At 36.4% G+C, this 23,091-nt stretch overlaps 4 protein-coding genes across 9 annotated transcripts in view; all 4 read left to right on the forward strand.

Annotated features, from left to right (window-relative positions):
- On the forward strand, positions 1-9,039 carry LOC123874302. Of its 5 annotated transcripts, none has more exons than XR_006797885.1 (4): positions 1-408; positions 846-1,767; positions 8,002-8,211; positions 8,642-9,039. XR_006797885.1 is itself a non-coding variant. In XM_045919559.1 (2 exons), exons 1-2 carry the CDS (start codon positions 264-266, stop codon positions 1,508-1,510), a joined length of 810 nt encoding a protein of 269 aa, XP_045775515.1. In that variant the 5' UTR covers positions 1-263; the 3' UTR covers positions 1,511-2,252. The 5 variants fall into 5 exon arrangements, 3 of the variants coding, with proteins under 3 accessions (XP_045775515.1, XP_045775512.1, XP_045775514.1); XR_006797886.1 differs by having other exon boundaries at positions 8,835-9,039; XM_045919559.1 differs by lacking the exons at positions 8,002-8,211; positions 8,642-9,039 and having other exon boundaries at positions 846-2,252.
- On the forward strand, positions 9,034-22,916 carry LOC123874289 (zinc finger protein 862-like). 2 transcript variants are annotated; one of them, XM_045919536.1, is made up of 3 exons: positions 9,034-9,048; positions 20,060-20,675; positions 22,044-22,916. In XM_045919536.1, the coding sequence occupies exons 2-3, from the start codon at positions 20,513-20,515 to the stop codon at positions 22,577-22,579; spliced, it is 699 nt and encodes a 232-aa protein (XP_045775492.1). In that variant the 5' UTR covers positions 9,034-9,048; positions 20,060-20,512; the 3' UTR covers positions 22,580-22,916. The 2 variants fall into 2 exon arrangements, with proteins under 2 accessions (XP_045775492.1, XP_045775491.1); XM_045919535.1 differs by having other exon boundaries at positions 20,060-22,916.
- On the forward strand, positions 10,078-11,892 carry LOC123874306. The gene is made up of 3 exons (XM_045919564.1): positions 10,078-10,338; positions 10,694-10,823; positions 11,214-11,892. The coding sequence occupies exons 1-3, from the start codon at positions 10,253-10,255 to the stop codon at positions 11,313-11,315; spliced, it is 318 nt and encodes a 105-aa protein (XP_045775520.1). The 5' UTR covers positions 10,078-10,252; the 3' UTR covers positions 11,316-11,892.
- Positions 22,791-23,091, forward strand: part of LOC123874293 (cytochrome P450 4C1-like) — a 38,119-nt gene continuing 37,818 nt past the window's right edge. Inside the window, exon 1 of the mRNA XM_045919541.1 lies at positions 22,791-22,943. The gene's annotated coding sequence lies outside the window, so the exon portion shown is untranslated. The remainder of the gene's footprint in view (positions 22,944-23,091) is intronic.

Below are 23,091 nucleotides of genomic sequence, written 5' to 3' on the forward strand. Positions count from 1 at the left end.
ACTCAACTAGTATTATACTCGTGTCTTGTCCTCGGATTAGCTGAAATATTTGTTTTTATATATCTTGTAGTACGCTCGTTAGCTACTGCCAAACAACACTGTTTTAGAGAATAGATAGGTATATATATATTTTTTTTTTTTTTTTTTGGGTTGGTATCATTATACACTGTAGTCTGTGGTATCATTACCCAATATGCTTGTTCCCAGAATGTCTCCTCTCATTCGCTTTTTAGTGCTGCCACTCAACACAACTCAGTTCAGTTATGCCTAAGAGAAAAAATAACGAACTGGAGTATATTAGTAAGAAGATAAGGAAATTAGAAGAGAAATTACGCCGAGCACGAAGAATGGAAGAGTCTTCAGACTCCTCTTCATCATCGGAATTGCTAGACTTGCAAAACGATGCAGGTAGACCTAGTTTCAAAATGGCGCCACGTGGCGTCTACACTAACCTAAAACATAACCGAATTGCTCAAAGGAGCTTTTCACAGTGTTTAATGGTTAACATCGTACGGATAAATAATTACCATAGGCTAAGGTACATCGAATTACTCAATGGAGTCTTTCATAGGACCATAAATAAAAATCGGTAACCAAACATATTCGAATTGCTCAAAGGAGCCTTTCAACATGTCTATCGGTCACCGCATTACAAAAAGGCTTAATATTATTTATTTTGGGACACTGCGTACATCGAATTACTCAACGGAGTCTTTCATAGTACCTACTAAGGCTAAACTTTACAATGTGTGATCGATTTAAAGAAAATATTACTTACTAAAGTAATTATTGTTAATCTATCAGTTCCAATTCAATGGAATTAAGACTAAACCCTCCGGTTTCAGGCGACGAATTCAGCATATGTTCCAGGCCACCCAGCCCAATAGAGGAGGTAGAAATAATCTCCATGGACAATGAACCGCTGCTGGCAGAGGTACCGCCCGCGCCGCCAGAAATACCTGCTGAGAGTACCGAGGTACCTAATGGAGATCAAGCTTTGCCGGACGAGATTTTGGAGATTTTGGGAGAGGACCCAACATCTGTTTCGCAATTGGGACCGGAAATACGGAAGGAGTTGGCTAACAGATTAAATCACATCGCTATCTCCGGTCTGGATAAAGAGGTCCGAAAAGATTTATTCCAAAATAAAAAATACATGGTTCCTACCAACAGCGAACGCATCGCCGCGCCATTACTTAACTTAGAAATAAGGGCCGCATTGCCAGATACCATATTAAAACGGGACAAGGGCATGGAAACGAGACAAAAGCAGATATCTGCGGTTATTTCTTGTATTGCCCGGGTTATAGATAATCAAATAAAAAATAATAATGCTGACAGCAAAGTAACCAAGGAACTGATGGACAGCATTCGTATGCTCTGTGACATCCAGTATTCCGACTCTATGAGAAGAAGATATTTTATTTTATCTTGCGTAAAAAGGGACGTGTTAGAACACCTAAAACTGACAAAGGTTGACAAGTACTTGTTTGGTGAAAACATATCATAGACTTTAAAAACGGCAAAAACGGTGTCAAGATCGAGAGCCGAGATTATAAAAACTCAGGGCAGTAATAATAAAGGAACAATAAAGAGGAAAACACAACCATCAACTTCAACTTTAAACTACAGGGCTCCTCCGGCACGCAGGCAGCCGGTACAAAAGAGGAGCCATCCGCCTGCTCCAGCGCGGAAGCCCGAATTCTCATCGAGAGGATCGCGGCATCATCAACAGCAATACAGGAACCCACATCGCGATTAAACGAGGTAACACACGCCGGTCGACTTTCACTTTTTGCCCAACAATGGGCGATGATTACAAATGATCAGACAATTATTTCTTGGATCGAGGGTTATAAGTTGCCATTCTCACGAGGGGTTATACAAATGCATCCCCCCAACATTCCTGAATATACACCTAAAGAAAGAGCAGCTTATGAATCCGCAATAAATGAGCTCCTGTGCATTGGTGCAGTTTCAGAGTGTGAACCGTGTGCTGATCAATACTTATCAAGTATATTCCTAATACCAAAACCTAACGGCAAAAACCGTTTCATATTAAATTTAAAAAATCTAAATAAACACATAACCACACAGCATTTCAAGTTAGAGGATCTACGCACAGCTATAAAATTAATAACAAGAGATTCATTTATGGCTACCCTGGATTTAAAGGATGCATATTTTCTATTGAAAGTTCATCATGATTATAGAAAATACCTTCGTTTTATGTTCAGTGGGAAAACATATGAATTTAATGTCCTATCCTTTGGGTTAAACACAGCCCCATATGTATTTACAAAAATAATGAAACCTGTTATTAGATTACTACGTCAAGCGGGTTTCATATCTAGTATATATCTTGATGATATGCTGCTGATAGGACGTGTAACGTGTACCTTAGCGGTCCCGTTACATCCTTTATTTAGATCGCATATTTTTATTAACATAACCTGAAATCTGTTTGTAGACCTTTTATACGTCATATGTCAGTGTCCCAAACTTCACCATGACGTTTCTAAGGCGTGACGTTTGGGAATGTAATTCAACGATCTGTCAAACCTTCTTTCATATTGGAAAAAAAACTAGTAACATTTTTGACAGCTCGTTTACCGAATGAAGTTGGCATCTTTCGGTGGCCATTTTGAAGCTTCACTTTTCTTCCTACATAGACACGCAAACATTTGCTCGTCAATTATTAATTTTTAAAAATGTGAAAGTTAAACTAAATAAGTATAATACATATTTATGGGCCAGAGGGCTATAGAGTGGTAGGACACGGCGCTTTTAGCGGTAAGTGTTCATTTTTCTACCCAATCTCGCCATTAGAACATTGAATTTTCCAACAAGAAAATGAATGAAAATTTTAACCTAACATTTCCTTGTTACAGCCGTTGATCCTAGATTGTTATCATTTAACGCCTCATTTGAGCATTTATCATGAGGATTTTCCCGTAAATTTCATTTTGGATCGTACATGTTACGTGTTATATCGGATTCCATCTCGGAATTGGTGTGATGGAATGCAGTTTTCGGCCTGTGGAATTAGTTAGATATTCGACATGTGCCTAGCTTATTCTCTATTTTAACGAATTTTGTGATAATTTGGACTTTATTTTTTTTTATAACCTAGTGTGTGGCCATGTGGCCCAGGCTACTATAAGTTTGTTTATTTTTGATGATTAAGATAAGACGAGTTACAATTGGCAGCCCCGAACAGGGACTGATTTTTATTTGGGAACCTAGTTGTGTTGATTCTCATAGTATTGGTGAATAAATATTTTAATTGTTCTCGTTCTTGTCTTAATTTGTATTTTTTGTAATATTTTAAGGTGTATTGTATTCTTGTATCTTATTTTTTTTTGAATATTGTATGCCTAGATACTAAGATGTTTGTCTTAGCATAGCTAATTTAAGTGTGCTCGCCTAGTTAATAAGCGTAGTTTATTTTGAGGTTTTTTGTATTACTATTATCTATGTGTTACTAGTGAAAATGCTACTTACCTAAAAAGGCCATTTCTTTGTAAGAAACGGAGCCAAAAACTTGATAGGTGTCGCTGTGACCAGTTTTCTCTTGAAAATGATAGGTGCACGACGATGGAAAATCTATTTTACTTAATTTTATCTATTTTTTTTAGGCTTTTTGGAAATTTTGTTAGAAGAATCTTCTAGAGAATAGACAGCGTTTGTAGTCCCAGGTCGTGGTCTATTTGTATTCGTTAGGATGTTATTTGGTATGACAAATGCACCGTCGAATTACACAGACTTTCTGATCGTTTGTTTGGACCAGATTTTGATAACTAAGTCCTGTTACCTAGATGATATTATTATTTTACTTTCAAAAGATTTTAAATTCATTCAGCATTTTAGATAAATAAATATCAAAGATTAAAAGATTCTAGACTTGCAAATAACTTAAATAAATTTGAATTTTGCTAAAGAATATAATATTCCAAAAATATTTCATAACATACTCCTCAGAATAACCCAGTTGAACGTTTTAACAAAACTATTGAGACTTGTCTAGCATGCTATGTTGAAAGTGACCATAGAACGTGGTCTAAATATTTACCCCATGTTCAGGCAGCTATTAATGGCACTATTAATTTAGTTACAGGATACACACCTAATTTTCTTATGTTTGGTAGGGAAGTTTTCCTTGATGGATCCTTACATAAATTTTATTCTATCTCTGACCCTTCAGAGTTAACTATTGGTAGTCGTTCAGATTATTCGGACGCACTTCTTACTTTGAGTAATATTTTTGATAAAACTGTTAGTAATCTGGCCAAGTCATATAGACGAAATGCCAAATACTACAATGAAGGAAGAAAAAGCATTTCTTATTGTGTTGGAGACACAGTTTGGAGGCGCAACTTTGTGCAATCCAATGCTGCTTCTTTCTTTTCCGCAAAATTAGCCCCTAAATTTGTTAAATGTAAAATAATAAAGAAAATTTCAGATAATGTATATTTATTAAAAGATTTGGAAAAAAATAGTACAGGTAGATACCATATAAAAGATATTCTTAAAATTTGACAAAATTAAAACTTAAAATTAATTTTAACAGGAAAAGAATCTAGCAGAAGCTAACACAATAAGGACTCATTATTATTTTGTGTAGGATTTTTTTTGGCTCCTTTGTCAGTCCTACCGATTTGTAGGTTGCGGCTATGCAGTTGCTCCGCATTACCTAATTTTGTTGTAAATATGTATAGTTTTCTTTTAAGGGATTACGGTTTAGCACATGCCCCGTATTATCCTCCTGCTTGTTCTGCTATAGTCAGTCAGGTAGTTTTGTAAATATGTACAGATCTTTTGTGGGATCATGGTTGGCACATGCTCCATGTTATCCTCCTGCTTGTGTCTGTTTTATCGGGCAAGTAGATGTATATATTTTTTTCTATGTGGGTCTTTAGTACTCATCCTTGGCCTTGTCTCACACATGTGGACATGTTCGCTAGGTCCTTGCTTTAGGCAGGACGATGTTTTAGGTGTTGCTCTTTTGTAGTGCATCTTTATTTTGGATGGTTCGACAATGCGCGGCGAGGGTGCCTGAGTGCTTTGTTCGGTTGCATACCATTCCGAAAACCCCTTAGCTAGGTTAGTTCGTCAATACGCGGCGAGGGTGCCTCAGTGGATTGATCAGTTGCATACTAACTCTAGACTCTTTTTTTTATTTTGGCTTATGTTGTGTTAGGTTGGTTTGCCATTTCACGGCGTTGATGCTTAGTGTCTTGGTCAGTAGTATACCAATCCTAATCACACACTCTTTAGAAAGTTTTCTTCCCTTCTTAGCTAGTTTGGTTTGCCATTTCACAGCGTTGATGCTAGTGTCTTGGACAGTAGTATACCAATACTATGCAATTCTAGTTTAGGAATTTTGTTTTAATGGATTGCTTCTCAATCTGTATTTATTAATGATTATTTGGTTGTTTTGGCTTACATAAATTTAGATATTTAACTTTCCTTTTGTTTGGTAGTTCCCTTTGTTTTGTCTTATAGAATTGTTTAGGGTAAAGAAAAAAAAAAGGTTTTTTTTTCTTTTCTCTAGAAAGGGGAAATTGTAACGTGTACCTTAGCGGTCCCGTTACATCCTTTATTTAGATCGCATATTTTTATTAACATAACCTGAAATCTGTTTGTAGACCTTTTATACGTCATATGTCAGTGTCCCAAACTTCACCATGACGTTTCTAAGGCGTGACGTTTGGGAATGTAATTCAACGATCTGTCAAACCTTCTTTCATATTGGAAAAAAAACTAGTAACATTTTTGACAGCTCGTTTACCGAATGAAGTTGGCATCTTTCGGTGGCCATTTTGAAGCTTCACTTTTCTTCCTACATAGACACGCAAACATTTGCTCGTCAATTATTAATTTTTAAAAATGTGAAAGTTAAACTAAATAAGTATAATACATATTTATGGGCCAGAGGGCTATAGAGTGGTAGGACACGGCGCTTTTAGCGGTAAGTGTTCGTTTTTCTACCCAATCTCGCCATTAGAACATTGAATTTTCCAACAAGAAAATGAATGAAAATTTTAACCTAACATTTCCTTGTTACAGCCGTTGATCCTAGATTGTTATCATTTAACGCCTCATTTGAGCATTTATCATGAGGATTTTCCCGTAAATTTCATTTTGGATCGTACATGTTACGTGTTATATCGGATTCCATCTCGGAATTGGTGTGATGGAATGCAGTTTTCGGCCTGTGGAATTAGTTAGATATTCGACATGTGCCTAGCTTATTCTCTATTTTAACGAATTTTGTGATAATTTGGACTTTATTTTTTTTTATAACCTAGTGTGTGGCCATGTGGCCCAGGCTACTATAAGTTTGTTTATTTTTGATAATTGTATAAGACATATAAAATTAAGACAAGAACAAAGGGGCGATACCTATTATAAATTGTCATATTTATTTTTTTCCCTCTTTAATAAATAAAATTTGTATAAAACTTTAGAAATTTAATAAATTAATTTTTAATAATAAATTTTAAATTCTTTGATTTTTATTCACCAATATTTATTTCTTGAGGACATTTGGCGTCCCGGAATAGAGAGCACGGCTAGGTGGACCGAATCTCTGACTTGCGATTAAAAGTCCAGGCCTCGGCAAGTCTATCTGTGGAGATTTCTATCCAGCTGGCTGGCGCCCGAAGGTTTTCCCTATATCCATTTTATATATATATATTTTGTCAGCTGGAAGTAAAAGTAAGGAATTAATTCTATTGTTTTGTTTTTTTTAAATAAATTTTATTTTAAATTTTTCACCTATTGGGTGGTGGAAAATTTTCTTTGTTACAGACGGTCCTTTAATGAGAGCAATAGGAATATTAATATAACTATAAAACTTCTAACAGCATTAGGCTTCATAATTAATTATAACAAAAGTAATCTCTCCCCGTCCCATTCTTGTAAATTCCTTGGCTTTATAATTGACTCGCATAACCTAGAAATCAGTTTACCTAAGGATAAGAGAACACATATTCGTAGAGAGTTAGTAAAAATTAAAAATATGCGTCAATGTAAGATTCAAATGTTTGCAAAATTAATAGGGTTATTAGTCTCTGCCTGCATCGCCATAGAGTATGGTTGGTTGTATACAAAGGCATTTGAGAGATGTAAATATCTTAACTTGCTAGGCCATGATGACTACAATAGGATAATGCATATCCCAGATTCTCTAAATGAGGATTTTTCCTGGTGGTTAAAGAACATTGATAGGTCGGTTCACAAAATTAGAAGTGACAATTATGAAAAAGAGATTTACTCTGATGCCTCAACTACGGGATGGGGTGCAGCTTGTGGGTCAGAATCAACAGGTGGACAGTGGTCTGAATGGGAAAGTACTCAACATATTAATTATCTAGAATTACTGGCTGCTTTCCTAGCTCTTAAAGCTTTTGCCTCCAGACTTCACCACTGTCAGGTTCTGCTACGGATTGATAACACCACTGCCATCAGTTATATTAACCGTATGGGGGGCATCCAATATCCACACTTAACAGCGGTGACTAAGGATATATGGAAATGGTGTGAGACACGAAGCATTTTTATATATGCCTATTATATTCGATCATCCGAAAACACAGTTGCTGACGCCGAATCGAGGCGCACGCACCCAGACATTGAATGGGAGCTTAGCGATTCAGCTTTCACTCAAATTGTTAAGACCTTTGGTCAACCTCAAATTGATCTTTTTGCTACTCGCATTAATAAGAAGTGCGATAGATTTGTGTCCTGGCATAGAGACCCAGATGCCTTTGCTATAAATGCTTTTACGATTAATTGGTCTAACTTTTATTTTTACGCTTTTCCCCCATTTTCAATCATACTAAAAAGTCTTCAGAAAATTATTTATGATAGAGCGACAGGAATCATAGTTGTACCAAGGTGGCCAACTCAACCTTGGTACCCTCTCTTTCAATCTCTTTTGATTTCAGATATGTTAATTCTAGAACCGCATAAAAACATCAAGATTTCCTTTTTTAGCAAACGCAACATACAGTCACAACTTACCCTGGTTGCTGGGATATTATACGGCGGTCATTACTACGAAGAGACACCCCACCAGCCTCAATCGACATAATGCTATCATCCCTGGCAGAAAGCTCCATCAAACAGTACGATGTTTGCTTGAAGAAATGGTTTACACATTGTAACAGGAATTCAATAAATATGTTGGAAGCACCAGTCCCAGAGGTATTACAATTCTTGACATCACTTTACAGTAGTGGAGCTCAATATGGAACTCTCAATAGCTGTAGAGCCGCATTATCTCTAATACTAGGTTCAAATATATCTAAAGATGAGAGAATTGTAAGATTTTTTAAGGGTGTCTTTAGACTAAGACCGCCTCTTCCCAAATATAACATTACATGGGACACCTCTCGTGTTCTGGATTATTTGACTAGGTATTACCCTTATGAAGACCTATCCTTAGAAAGATTAACAATGAAATGTGTTACTTTGCTAGCCTTAGTGACAACACACAGATTACAAACTTTATCAAAAATTAAAGTAAAAAACATAGAAATGGTATCTTCACAAATAATAATTAAAATCCCTGATTTAATTAAAACCTCTAAACCAGGCTCTAATCAACCTGCTCTTATATTGCCTTTCTTTCCAGAGAGACCTGCTATATGTCCAGCACAAGCTCTTACAGCTTATATAAGTAAAACCTCTACATTACGTAGTCAAGAGGATTTATTTATTAGTTATAAAAAACCTTTCAAAGTAGTTTCAACCCAAACATTAAGTCGCTGGATAAAAACCGTACTAAAAGAGAGCGGTATTGATGTATCCATATTCTCTGCCCACAGCACCAGACATGCTGCAACTTCTAAAGCTTATAGAGCAGGCATCAACATAGATATTATTCGCAAAACTGCGGGCTGGAGCCAAAACTCCAGCACGTTTTGGAAATATTATAATAGAGATTTGATTTGTAATCAGGAAAATTCCTCTATAGCCAAAGCAATCATAGGAAAATAGAACAAATTACATTAAAATTGTTGGGAAATTGAATTATTAATGGTTACTTGATTATATAGATAAGTGATTTAGGAATAATAAAACAATTTTTAGGTATTTAGTTTACTTTATTGAACCTGTATACATACATAACCAATGATTTTTGAATCTCCTTAGTTAATAAAGATTATTAAAAAAGAATGCAAGTAATGTAACTTGGTAACATTAATAATTAAGGTTGTATTGTTTTCATAATAATTATATGCAGTTCATACAGAAAACAACTTTATTAATTTTCATTATTACCCATTTTTTTATGGTGCAGGAAGGTTAATGGTATTACCACCTGCTAGTATTTTCGGAACTTACTCTAAAAGTCTACAAGATATATAAAAACAAATATTTCAGCTAATCCGAGGACAAGACACGAGTATAATTGATGATTAAATGAGCTTACCTGTAAGTAAAATTCAATCATAATTATACGAAGTGTCTTGTCCGAAGGATTAGCTCCCTCCCACCCACAAGCAGTACCCAAACAATGTTCCGAAAATACATTAAATAACTCTGAAATAAATGAGAGGAGACATTCTGGGAACAAGCATATTGGGTAATGATACCACAGACTACAGTGTATAATGATACCAACCCAAAAAAAAAAAAAAAATATATATATACCTATCTATTCTCTAAAACAGTGTTGTTTGGCAGTAGCTAACGAGCGTACTACAAGATATATAAAAACAAATATTTCAGCTAATCCTTCGGACAAGACACTTCGTATAATTATGATTGAATTTTACTTACAGGTAAGCTCATTTAATCATCAATTACTCAATAATAATATGATTTATATTTATAAAATAACCATTTATTGTTTATATTTTAAAATATTGAGCATGAGCGAGCATAAACGACCATAATATTATCTGTGATATTTATTGGTCTTGGTCACAGACCACGAATCTTGGTATTTCATAGCTAGCTCATGTTTTGCTATTTACCCAGATGGCGCTAATTAAAGTTTTAAATTGGCGCTATTTCACAGGCGCGCAATTTAATTTTTTATTTTCGACAATTTCTACGAAACATGGATCAAATCAAATGCTACGAAAGAACAGAAATATAGTATTCCTATTTCAAAATTTCAAAGAAATCTGACAATGTAGTCACGTCAAGCGTCAAGGCGAGTCAAACAAACGGAACGGACATCATAAACTTCGCGTTCATTGAAAATTGTGTTTTTAATTTTCCAAACCCTTTCCAAATGTCTACGGAGAAAGATAATGGTGAAGCTGAACCCGAGACCTTGGAAGAAGCAGGAATATTGGAGGCAGATGTTGGCGCTAATTTGTTAGTAAATGTTTGTTAGAAAAAAAAACCGGTAGAGCTAGCGCGCACCACAGCAAACCGTGCGTTTTTTTTCCTGCAAAATCTGTGGAGTACTACAGAATCACATAGAAGCACGCATACTTCGGAATTAACTCCACACCGAATTATGATTGATTTACATTCAAAATTGATTTTAAAACGCACCGGAACTCTCCGCACCGCAGTGCGTGCTCACTCTTACAGCTGGTTAGGCATCTTCTAGGGCCTAGGCAAGTGTATTCCAACATAGACCGCATCCTCTTGCATCATTTTCGTCAAGCGCAACAGCCAACAGATGCAATAAAAAAAAATCCAAAGAGTATTTATTGTATTCCAGTGACCAGCAGCTGGCGGGCATCGACCCGAAGCTGAAGATCAACATGGACCCCCAGGCGCACCGCCACCTCAGGCCTGAGATGATGTTTATACGAGAGGAGTTGCGGCAGGCTAAAATGCAGACTCTTGCTGTAATTTTTTTTTTTTAAATAAGTACTGTAACACTACAACGTCACCAGCTGGCGCTAATTACAGGGTGCGAAAATATAGATCGCATCACTCCCTGTAACTTGCCAAGTTGGAACTAGATGGCGCGCAACGTGGAACCGCTGTTTACAAACTGGCGCCCCAACGTGGGGCAGCGCTTCTTACAACTGGCGCCCAACGTGGGGCAGCTGTCCTACAGTACTAAAATACCTCAGGTACCCATGTTTTGGACGTATAAGTCGGTATCACAGATTATGCTACCCTTAGGTATAAGGTAACCGGTCAAGTGCGAATCAGGCTATGAGTTGATCGTGATGATGATAGTTTTCTAATGTCTAGGCTCTTCTATTAAACCAATAAATTTTATCATTCAGGTACGCCGTACAGCGTTAAAGAAGCTTTTGCTGAAGGATTTCATGCAAGAAGACTGCGAGCTGAAGAATATGGGGCTCTCGTACGCTCCGCCTGATCCGTAGGGCTTTGATATAGAACCTTCCCAGTTTCCATACTATTTGACCAGCAGCCTGCCACAATGCGAAAATATTTTGTTAACGATGTTTTATTGAGATATTTAAGTTAGCCTCTGACTGCAGTCTCACCTGATGGTAAGTGATGTTGCAGTCTAAGATGGAAGCAGGCTGACCTAAAAGGGGAACGGCAGTTTCTTATCAAACCCATACCCTTTTTTGGTTTCTACGCGGTATAGTACCGGAACGCTATTATCGCTTGACAGCACGGCTCTGCCGGTAGTGTCCGACCGTCGACCGAAGCCTCCCGTCAGACCAGACCAGACAAAATTTAGAAATTATAAAATTTCTAATTCGATTTCCTGCTGGGAATCGAACCCGGGACCTGCTAAGATTACAAAGCTCACCACTGCGACAGGGAGTTCGTCAGAATTAATAGGTCAAGTAGCAGGTCAATACCTACTTGTAGTAGGTAGGATATTTACTTACATATACTTACTTCAACTAACTCGATTAGAATACCTAGGTATCATTATAATGTTAACCTAGTACTCAAACACTTCAATATATCTAGTTATTATGTTAACGTGGGTTTTACTTTAATGTTATACTTAATATGAACTAAAGTAAAGTAAGCAAACTTCTTTGTTTGCTGAAGAAAAATCAACATCGAGAAACAGCCTTGAATAGGAATGTACACCTAGTAAAGGCTTACAGTATTTTTCCCTTTGTTTTTCATGAAAATTTATTTTGACCTAATATACTTAGGTAATATTACAGAAAAAAAGTAAAGATTTTCAGAAGTCAACGGCCGGTAACGTATCGGCGGTACCTACTTCTGGTGTTGCAAATGTTCACGGACGGCGGTAATCATTTAACATCAGGTGACCCGCCTGCTCTTTTGCTTGCTATTTTTTATAAACAAAAATGTCATTGGTGCGAATCCGACCTCACTCTTTGAGGGTTCTGTACATAAATATGAACATCATATATTTTCTGATGTAAGAAATACTTATATTTTCTTTTCCGAGTCAGAACATCGCAATAAACCGTGAAAAAAAATGTTCGTTTGTATTGGTCACAGCTTACAAACTATTTTATAAATCAATATTTTCAGTATTTGTTGTTTAAATACAGTATATGGTACATGATATACTTAAGAAATTTCATATTCCTAACTAGTTTAGTTTTCTTTAACTAAATCGAGTTTTTTTTTAAATCCCGTGGGAACTCTTTGCTTTTCCGGGATAAAAAGTTGCCGAAGTCAAATCCGGGGCGTAAGCTACCTCTGCACCTGTAATATAAACTGTTTTACCGAATAGACCCTTAAGAATCCTGTAGGAACTCTTTGATTTTCCGGGACAGAAGGACTGTACCAAACCAAAATTACCAAAATAAAATCGGTTCAGCGGTTGACCCGTGAAAACTTAGCAAACAGACAGACAGACACACTTTCACATTTACCTGTAAAAAATATTAGTATGGATAAAGTAGGTATGCCAAGTTGCGTCCAAATCCGTTCAGTTGTTTATTTGTAAGTAGGCACCTACGTCTAAGATAGTACAAAAAAATATCTTTATCAATTAATTAATTATTATTAGTGTTTTTGTAATATTCAGCAAAGTCGTGGCGAAAAATTCCACACAAAAGCTGGTTATCCGATATAGAGCGAATGCTTAGTCATGATGAGACTTGTAAATGAAGTATTAGGCTGGCTTCCCACGGAGATAAATGCTCGGCGACTTGCTTGGCTAGACACTATACCTAGACCAGGGCCATAATATTATGTATTCTGAGACCACGTGATCCCTTGCTCGGTTTTTAGCTCGCATTCTTAGCTTTCATACCCCACTTTAAGTTTAAAGAGTATGTAAAAACTTATCTCTGCTGGTTTGTTTTCCATCACAGCTAAGGTAAGCTAAGAAATCAAACAATCCAATTTGTTAATAAGTACCATATACATCCTAGCTATGCACATATCTGGTGGAAAGGCAGCTTAGTAATTTTAAGATTTGGTGCCCGGCGGCCGGTGGCGGTTTGCCACGCCATAAATTAATAACAAAAAAAACAGGCAGACTCGCGCACTGAGGGTTCCGTACTCGGGTATTTTTTTCAACATTTTGCACGATAAATCAAAAACTATTATAGATAAAAATAAATAAAAATCTGTTTTAGGATGTACAGGTAAAGTTCTTTCATATGATACCCCACTTGGTATAGTTATCTTATGTTGAAAATTGAAACACATTTTTTGTTAATGATGTAACCACAAATTCGCGGTTTTCAGATTTATTCCTACCTGACATTGGCTAATCTATGTCAAGCCAGACGAGAAGAAAAAAAAAAAAGATTTATTCCTGTACTTGTGCTATAAGACACCTACCTACCTACCAAATTTCATGATCCTAGGTCAACGGGAAGTACCTACCCTATAGATTTCTTGAGAGACACGACGGATAGACAGACAGACAGACAACAAAGTGATCCTATACCTAAGGGTTCCGTTTTTCCTTTTAAGGTACGGAACCCTAAAAAACGACCATACGTCAGTGCCTATTTGAGAATAATCTAGCAATTGTCGGACATCCAGAATCCGACTGTTAGCTTATTTTCTGCAGTTTTAGATTTTGATGTGGATGGACTTTTTAAATTTGTTTAGGCAAGCCAAGTCAAAAAGTAACAAAATAAAAGGTAGCTAATGATTTTGACGACGTATGGGACGACCTCCAGACCGTTGGACCGATGACCTGAAGAAGGTGGCGGGGAGCGGGTGGATGAGGAAGAGGACCGTGTTTGGTGGCGCGCTCTTGAAAAGGCCTACAGTAGTACAGTCCGACAAGGCTCTTTTGGCGCGTGGCCAAAATCGGAACTAAAGCCGCCATCTTGAGAAGCGCACTTGTTGATAGTTCGCTGTGTGGGCATAAAGCTACTCGTACAACTGCGTCCTCACTCAAGTGCCAAAAGAGCCTTGTCGGAGTGTATGTCCAGCAGTGGACGCATACAGGCTGATGAAATGGAATGGAAATTGATTATGAAAGACTCCTTAAGCGGGGCGGGTGCCGCGAGGGTCGCCTTGAGTCGCCCCATCTAACCTGCGGCCCCGGGGCCATGGTCTCTATTGCCACTAGGGTAAATACATCCCTGCCACCCCTGCTTGCATCTATAAATTATTTAAAAATGTCAAACTTGTACGATCGTGGAAACTTGGCATAAGTTTTCACAATGGAGTATCGAATTTCATCACTCCTTTCTTCGTTACTTTCTTTTGTTTGCCAACCTACAGAGCTACCGGGAATATTGCTTGAAACTGGTTTTAAATGCAAAACAGCTGCAAAATTTAATTCAACTTTTAAAAGTCTGACTTGATTGATATTGATGCAATGTTTCTAATTTGGCAATGAGGAAAATACGATATAGCTGAAATTTGAAGGACGCGCTCCATAATATTAGGCTGCATCATCACTTGCCAGCAGGTCTGATTACAACCAAGTGCTAGTCTATAAATTAAAAAAAAGTGTCTCGTACATATTCATTAACGATTTTAATGATTCTGTTTTTACTACTACTACCTACTAAATACCCAGATAGAGTGTCTATCGCAATCACCTAATTAGCGGAAACTAAACTACTTAATTGGCTAAAAAAGCATAGTTATACCTACTCCTCGATAAAAGATGGCGGCCCAAAGTAGCTGTTCTATTTGGCGGCCATTTTAAATACAGAATGCGAACGTTACTTCAGTCCGATAAAAGATATATAAAACTATTTACAGGTGTATCCGCGGCCTTATACTTAGCTTGAGGTATTCACCGATGTAACCGCGGGAATAGCCGTTACAGGCGAATTCTCCTAGTCTTCGCTCGTGTAGAGGCGTTGCAATAATAATTAAGTAATCAAGTTACTTGTCTAGGCGTGAAGAAGGTCTGTAGGTATCGCTTGGCCTTGTTCATCTACCCAAGCTTAAGGTTATTGGATGGAAAACCCGTAATTTAATACATTAATAATGGTTTATTTATATTACAAGTGTGTAGGTGGCCGTTAGCAGTGTAGAGTTGAAATTAATATCATTTTATTATCACATCATGATCAATCCATCGACGGTCCACTACTAAGCACATATCTCTTTTCAGAATGAGAAGGGTTTAGGCCATCGTCCACCACGCTCGCTCTATGCGCGAAGATTATGGAGAACTTTCAGGCATGCAGGTTTCCTCACGATGTTTTCGTTCATCGTTATATCAATTAGTGATATTTAATTGCTTAAAACTCCGAAAAGTAGATATTACTAGCCGATGCCCGCGACTTCGCCCGCGTGGATTTAGGTTTTTTGAAATCCTGTGGGAACTCTTTGATTTTCCGGGATAAAAAGTAGCCTATGTGCTAATCCAGGATATTATTTATCTCCATTCCAAATTTCAGCCAAATCCGTCCAGTAGTTTTTGCGTGAAGGAGTAACAAACATACACACACACACACACACACACACACACACACACATATACAAACTTTCGCCTTTATAATATTAGTGTAATAAGGTGCGTGTCCGAAATCGAATCTTCGACTTTCCGAATAGAAGGCGGTCGTCTTAACATTCTTTTCTTAAGCAGGGGATTATATATTTTTAGGGTCTTTCAAAAGTAATATTACTTGTACGATGGTACGGAACCACTACGGAACCCTTCGGGTGTGAGTCCGACTCGCAATTGACCGGTTTTTAGGGTTCCGTACCTCAAAAGGAAAAACGGAACCCTTATAGGTTCACTTCGTTGTTGTCTGTCTGTCTGTCCGTCGTGTCTGTCAAGAAACCTATAGGGTAGGTACTTCCCGTTGACCTAGAATCATTAAATTTGGTAGGTAGGTAGGTCTTATAGCACAAACACAGGAATAAATCTGAAAACCGCGAATTTGTGGTTACAACATTAAAAAAAAATTAAAACGTGTTTAAATTTTCAAAATAAGATAACTATATCAAGCGGGGTATCATAATATGAAAGGGCTTTACCTGTACATTCTAAAACAGATTTTTATTTATTTTAAGTCTGACTCGCACTTGGCCGGTTTTTTTATTAGCTAGGTACGCTGATGCAATGTAACTAGGCCACATCGCCTATAATCTATTTCTAAACGTTTAAATATTTGCCTATTGATAAAACTTATCATAATTTATACCTACTCAATCAATATAATCATTTATGTCAATAAATAATTCTTGCTAGAAATTAAATTATTATGTTATAACGTCATGTAATGTTATTAGAGAGAGCCCAGAGCCAAGAAAAATTAAAAAAAAAGTATAAGTAAAAGTAGTACATTTATATATGTTTAGTAATCTAATGTAGGCTTCTAGGCTTTGTTTCGAAGTAGGTAGAGTTCTTTCGCGATGTTGTACAAAAAAAAAACCAGCCAAGTGCGAGTCAGAGTCGCGCACTGAGGGCTCCGTACTCGGGTATAATTGTCCGACAATTTGCACGATAAATTAAAAATTACTGTGCATAAAAATAAATAAAAATCTGTTTTAAAATGTACAGGTAAGGCCCTTTCATATGACTCCACTGGTACAGTTAGCTTACTTAGATTTAAACACATTTTAATTTTTTTAAAAGCCAAAGTTCAGCCGTTTGAAAGTTATCAGCTCTTTTCTAGTTACTGTAACCTTCACTTGTCGGGGGTGTTATAAATTTTTAATTTACACTTGTATATTGTAGATAACCGTTATCTACTATATAAAGTGTCGTTGAACCATAAATAAGCTTAAAACTATTAATAAGTTCAATGCCCTTTTGATTTAAATAATTAAAGTCTACAGATTGATTTCACAATTTACTTTTTTAATTTTTATTTCACATTTACTTTTTTTTAGGTAAATACTGAAGGTACTTAGTCACGGAGAGGTAATCTACGTCATAGCTGCTGAATAGGTAGGTACATAGGTTGGTACTTATAGTAAAATACAACCTTTGTATTCAATTTTCTCGTAAGTCGCAATTCGCAACTCATTAAATTCTAATTAATAATGATTACTGATTATTATCTATTATTAGTTATTATAAAGTGGTCGCTTATTGATTGTTTTTAAGTGTTTAGAAATAATTTTAAACGGGTTTGACGCAATAAAGCTGCAATAAAGTTATGTATCTCATTAAAAATACATATATGTATCTCAAAAAAAAAAGGATTTTCTTAATTTGATGCATAATATAGGTACCTAAAAAGGAAAAAGGAATTCTTCCTTTTTAGGTACCTTTATGCATCAAAAAAAACCGGCCAAGTGCGAGTCGGCTCGAGTACTGAGGGTTCCGTACTCTTGTATTTTTTACAACACTTTGCACGATTCAAAAACTATCATACATAAAAATAAATAAAAATCTGTTTCTTTCCATATGACTCCACTTAGTATAGTTATCTTACTTGGAAAATTTATTTATTTTAAAGCCCTTTCATATGATACCCCACTTGGTATAGTTATCTTACTTTGAAAATTGAAATGAATTTCTAAGTGAAAGCAATCAAAAATACGGCTAATCATACATATTGTAGAGCAAAAGCCTGTGAGGATCAGACCTTTTCTAAAATGAAAATTTCTCTGTGTATTATATTAAAAAAAATTACACTTTATACTTTGATGAAAGTGGGAAGTCATTTTACACACCATTACCTGTTATCTGTCATAGCCACGAGGATCCAAACTTCATAGTCACTGATCGTTCCCCCTTTATTGGGGCAATGCGCAGAAAATCAACTTTTATACAAGTGTAAATTAAAAATTTATAACACCCCCGACAAGTGAAGGTTACAGTAACTAGAAAAGAGCTGATAACTTTCAAACGGCTGAACCGATTTTCTTGTATTATATCTAAGAACACTCTCGATCAAGCCACCTTTCAAACAAAAAAACTAAATTAAAATCGGTTCATTAGTTTAGGAGCTACGATACCACAGATAGATACACAGATACACACGTCAAACTTATAACACCTTTCTTTTGGGTCGGGGGTTAAAAATATCGAAGATCGTGTTCACGGGCTCATATCTTCTTAAGATACGGAATCCTCGATCCGACTGTCTCTGGTTCCTTTTGTGTAAAATCAGTTCAGAAGACTGATTTGCGGGATAATTTTTACCCGTAAAGTCAAAAGGAAGGGTTATGATTTTAGCAGTCTATGTATATTTTTCTAGATAGGTAGTTTGAGCTAATCCCATAAAAATCTATTTTATCTTGTAATAACAATAAAAAACCCCTTTTGACCTTCGCACCGCATTCAAAGCGACAGGAACATCAATGAGCAATGGTTCGTAATCCGTTATACTTCTTTAGCCACTTATCAGATATGTTACAGGGAAAATAGGAAACCGGGGATTTCGCGAATGCTCTAGGGATATCAGAAAATCCCGTAAGAAATCGTATCTCATATCGCTGAACAATTCTAGTGAAATGAACATAGTTTAGTCATTGAAAATTTAAAATCTTTTATTGTATCATATTTTGTTCTATCTTTACCTTTTTTTTTTTTTTTCTTTTTGTATTTGTGTAATAATTAATCATCTAATTCGTGTAAGTGGCACTGCCGTTCAATGAGATGTAAAAATAAATTAAAATAAAAATAAAATAAAATTAGTGAAATGATGATTTCCCTCGATCGGTATCCGAAGCCAGAGACGACTCTTCTGGTGCCGCCCATTAAAAAATCGGTCAAGTGCGAGTCGGACTTGCACGCGAAGGGTTCCGTACCATCGTACACGATAAACCTACCTAATACCTTTTTGTAGAACTCTGCAAGTTAATAACGGTCTGCGCCATCTATGTGTGATTTAGTGAATACAAATTTTAATTTTTTGTGTGTGATATAACCACAAATTCTAGGTTTTCGTATTTATTTCTTTACTTGTGCTATAAGACCTACCTACCTGCCAAATTTCATGATTCTAGGTCAACGGGAAGCACCCTATAGGTTTTCTTGATAGACACGACACACTGACGGACGGACGGACAGAGAGACAGACATACAGACCGACAGACAACGAAGTGATCCTATAAGGGTTCCTTTTCCTTTTTGGGGCACGGAACTCTAAAAATTGACGCTCTCTATCGTATAGTGCGCGCAAAACAAGTAGTCCAATCTGAAGTTGGCACATGACCATTGTGTAGATCATAGACTAAACATTAAGATAGATTAATGTTATTAGGTAGTTTTAACAGGGCTCTCTCCGTCACTTACTCCATACAATCGTAGTCCCAATTTCTAGAAACTAATATCTGTGCCTGTGGTGTTTTAGATTTTTCTAAAAATATGTTGTTTTAAAATTACAGGGGCTCAAATGTGAATTTTTAAGACCGCGTAACTTTGAAACCGAATATTTTAATGGAAATCTGGATAACCACAGGCATAGATATTATTTCCCGGAACGTTTCTACAAAATTCCATTGAGTATGATAGGTTTGTTTTCCAATGAGAGACAAACTACGTTTGTATGGAGCGAGTGAAGGAGAGACCCTTCTTAAGGCTCATTGTGATTGTGGCTCTTTCTTTCTATACGGATCCGTAAAAATACGGATCAAATGACTGCACAAGCGTATTTGTACGATTTGTATGACAGCCATTTTTACGACGAAAACGAATACGAATCCAATAAGAATGAGTGCATTGACGCCCTTAGGATTCAGGGAATTCGTGAAATTACTGATAGCGCCGGTTTCCTGCGACATACGAACTCGTATATACCTATAGTATACTTATAATCTGAGCATATCGCAGCCAGTGTTGCCAATTTAGCAAATTTTATGCTAGATTTGGCATATTTTTATGTTGTTTAGCATTTTTATAAGTTATTTAGCAAATAGCATATTTTTTGGCATATAAAATAATTATGAATAACAAGTTTACTTTCCTTTTTTAAGTCCAAATACTTCAAAAATATATATAAAATATACTGTAATTATCATTTGTTTTTTATTGTTGATGTACTTCTTTATAGTTGGATAGGGCATCACTGTCTGATATTTGATGATGGTGCCAACTTAACGGCAAGGGTAACCTTTACGTCAAACGCTCTCAAGCGTGTTTCGGGGATTCCCCAACAAATCTAATTCAATATACCATAGACAAACAGCATTCTTTCACTCCCTCCTTCCTTTACGAAAGAAGCGAGATAGATTGTAAGTACTATACCGCGATTACCGCGTATTCACGTATTTACTGTCACTGTAAATGAAAGAAAGTTTAAAAGTTTTACGTGCATTATTAATTAATTGCTTAATAGTCGTTAATATGCCGCCTAAATACAGTCAGCATTACCGGTCTGAGTGGGAGCAAATGCTGGATTTCAAGGATTGGTTACAGCCTGTCAAAGATGATACGACGAAGGCCTATTGTAAGTACTGCAAGTGCGAGATGATTGCAAAAGTCCATTGTTTAAAGTTACATATTTTGTCAATCAAGCATAAGAAAGCTATAGAACCAGTAAAAAGTCAAAGAACAATTAATTTTCCCAAAGTTAAAAAAGATCTAAATACACAGAGAGCAGAATCTTCACTAGCGATGTTTGTGTGCGCGCATTGTTCGATTATGGCTGTCGATCATTTATCAAACTTATGTAAACACCGATTCGGTGATAGCAAAAGTGGAGACTTACGAGTCCATCGTACAAAATGCACAAATATTATAAAAAATGTTTTGGCGCCTCATTTTATTGAAGAAATTGTGTCAGATTTGGGAGACCAAGAGTATAGTCTCTTGCTCGATGAGTCCACGGATATTTCTGTAAGCAAAATGTTGGGAGTATCGATCAGATATTTCAGCCGATCTTTAAAAACAATAATATCCACATTTCTGGGGTTGGTCGAGATTGAAGATGGCACTGCAAACAGCATAGTCAACGGTATTAAAGGATTATTGTTAGTTTTGAATATTGAAATAAAAAAAATGATCGGTATTGGCACAGATAATGCTACGGTGATGACAGGCACTAACAACGGAGTACATGCCCTATTAAAAAATGAAACTGGTAATGATAATTTGGTATTAGTTCGCTGCGTGTGCCATTCATTACAGTTGGCTTTATCGCATGCTTCGGAAGAAACTCTACCACGGAATGTTGAATTTCTAATAAGAGAAACCTACAATTGGTTTAGTCATTCTTCGAACCGTCGACTATATTACAAAAATATCTACCAAACAATTAACTGTGGCTCCGAACCATTGTTAATTCCACAGATGTGCAACACCCGATGGATATCAATTGAACCAGCAGTCAACCGTATTCTGGAGCAATGGGTGGAATTAAAACTCCTGTTTGAAGTTGCTAGGCGCGATAACCACTGCTATATGGCAGAAACACTATACTCCATGTATAATGATCCTGTGAATCATTTGTATTTATTGTATTTAAAACCTATTTTGGAGGAAGTCCAAACTGTGAACAAGCTATTTGAAAGCAACAATATTGACCCAACAAAACTTTACAAAGATTTGTGTGCCTTAGTTCAATCTACAAGTCGGCGTATTTTGAACCCAACTGCGAGAGTCGATATTTTTACACAAAATATAGAAAGTTATTTGGATCCGAAACCGTACATGGGATATGCTTTTGAAACAAAATTACGGGAATACAACCTTCAACCTGAAGTGGAAAATAATTTACGTCAACGTTGCCTGAATTTCACACTGAAACTTGTTTCAGAGCTGCGTTCTAGATTACCAATTAATTTTAATATACTTGAGAAAGTATCTTTATTTTCAGTAGAAGAAACTTTAAAAGCAGTCAAGCCTTCTCTAATCGATATTGCAAAAGAATTCCGACTGGATGCATCTACAATGGATAGGCTCATGTCTCAATGGAGAAACATAGTGCACATTAAATGGGAACGCACATCTTCCACTGTAGAATTCTGGAATGAAGTAATTGATTACAAAGATGCAGCTGGTAATAACCCCTTTGCAGATTTATCTCAGTTAGCAATATCATTATTATCACTACCTCATTCCAACGCAGAAATTGAACGCGTTTTCAGCCAAATGAATATAGTCAAATCTAAACTTCGCAACCGTTTGTCGATAAAAACTTTAAATGCCATTCTATACGTCAGATTCGGCCTAAAGAGGGCAGGGAAATGCTGCTATTCTTACACAGTTCCGGATAACGTACTGCGCTCTATAGGTACCAAGGAGAGTTATAGTCTTGAGAATAAGGCTTCCACGTCTACATGCACATCAGCTGCCGAGCCTGCCGATGAAGACGAAGATATTAACATTTTATTTAGTAACATAGTCGATTAAAACGTAGAATAAATCAAAATTTTGTTGATTAATAAACATTTAAAATTAAATGACGTTGTATTTGACATTGAAAAATGTTAGCTTATTTTCTGGCAATATTATAAAGCAATTAGCATAATTTTGGCAAAATTTTAACATCAGTTTAGCAAGTTTTAGATTCACCTTGTTGGCAACACTGATCGCAGCGTAGATACGCAGTGTCCGTCACATTACTCATGTGGTGTCCTTTGTGATGTGAACTTGTGTTTCATGTTTTTTTAATAATATGTTACGAATTACGAATTTTTATTTAGAGATCGGAGTAAAGTCTGAGTTTTTGTGAGCAGGATTGGATGTGTTAGCTACTAAATGTGATTTTTTTTATGTAAGTGTTCAGCTATTTCTAGTTATTACGGTTCCCGAAGGTGCTTGCGAGACCCTATTGCTAAGTTCGCGGTTCATCTGTCTCTCCGTCTGTTTGTCAGTGAGCTGTATCTCGTTAACTGTAATAGATAGAGTTGCAATTTTCACAG

The sequence above is a fragment of the Maniola jurtina genome, chromosome 18 (genome assembly GCF_905333055.1).
Source record: "Maniola jurtina chromosome 18, ilManJurt1.1, whole genome shotgun sequence".
Lineage (NCBI taxonomy): Eukaryota > Metazoa > Arthropoda > Insecta > Lepidoptera > Nymphalidae > Maniola > Maniola jurtina.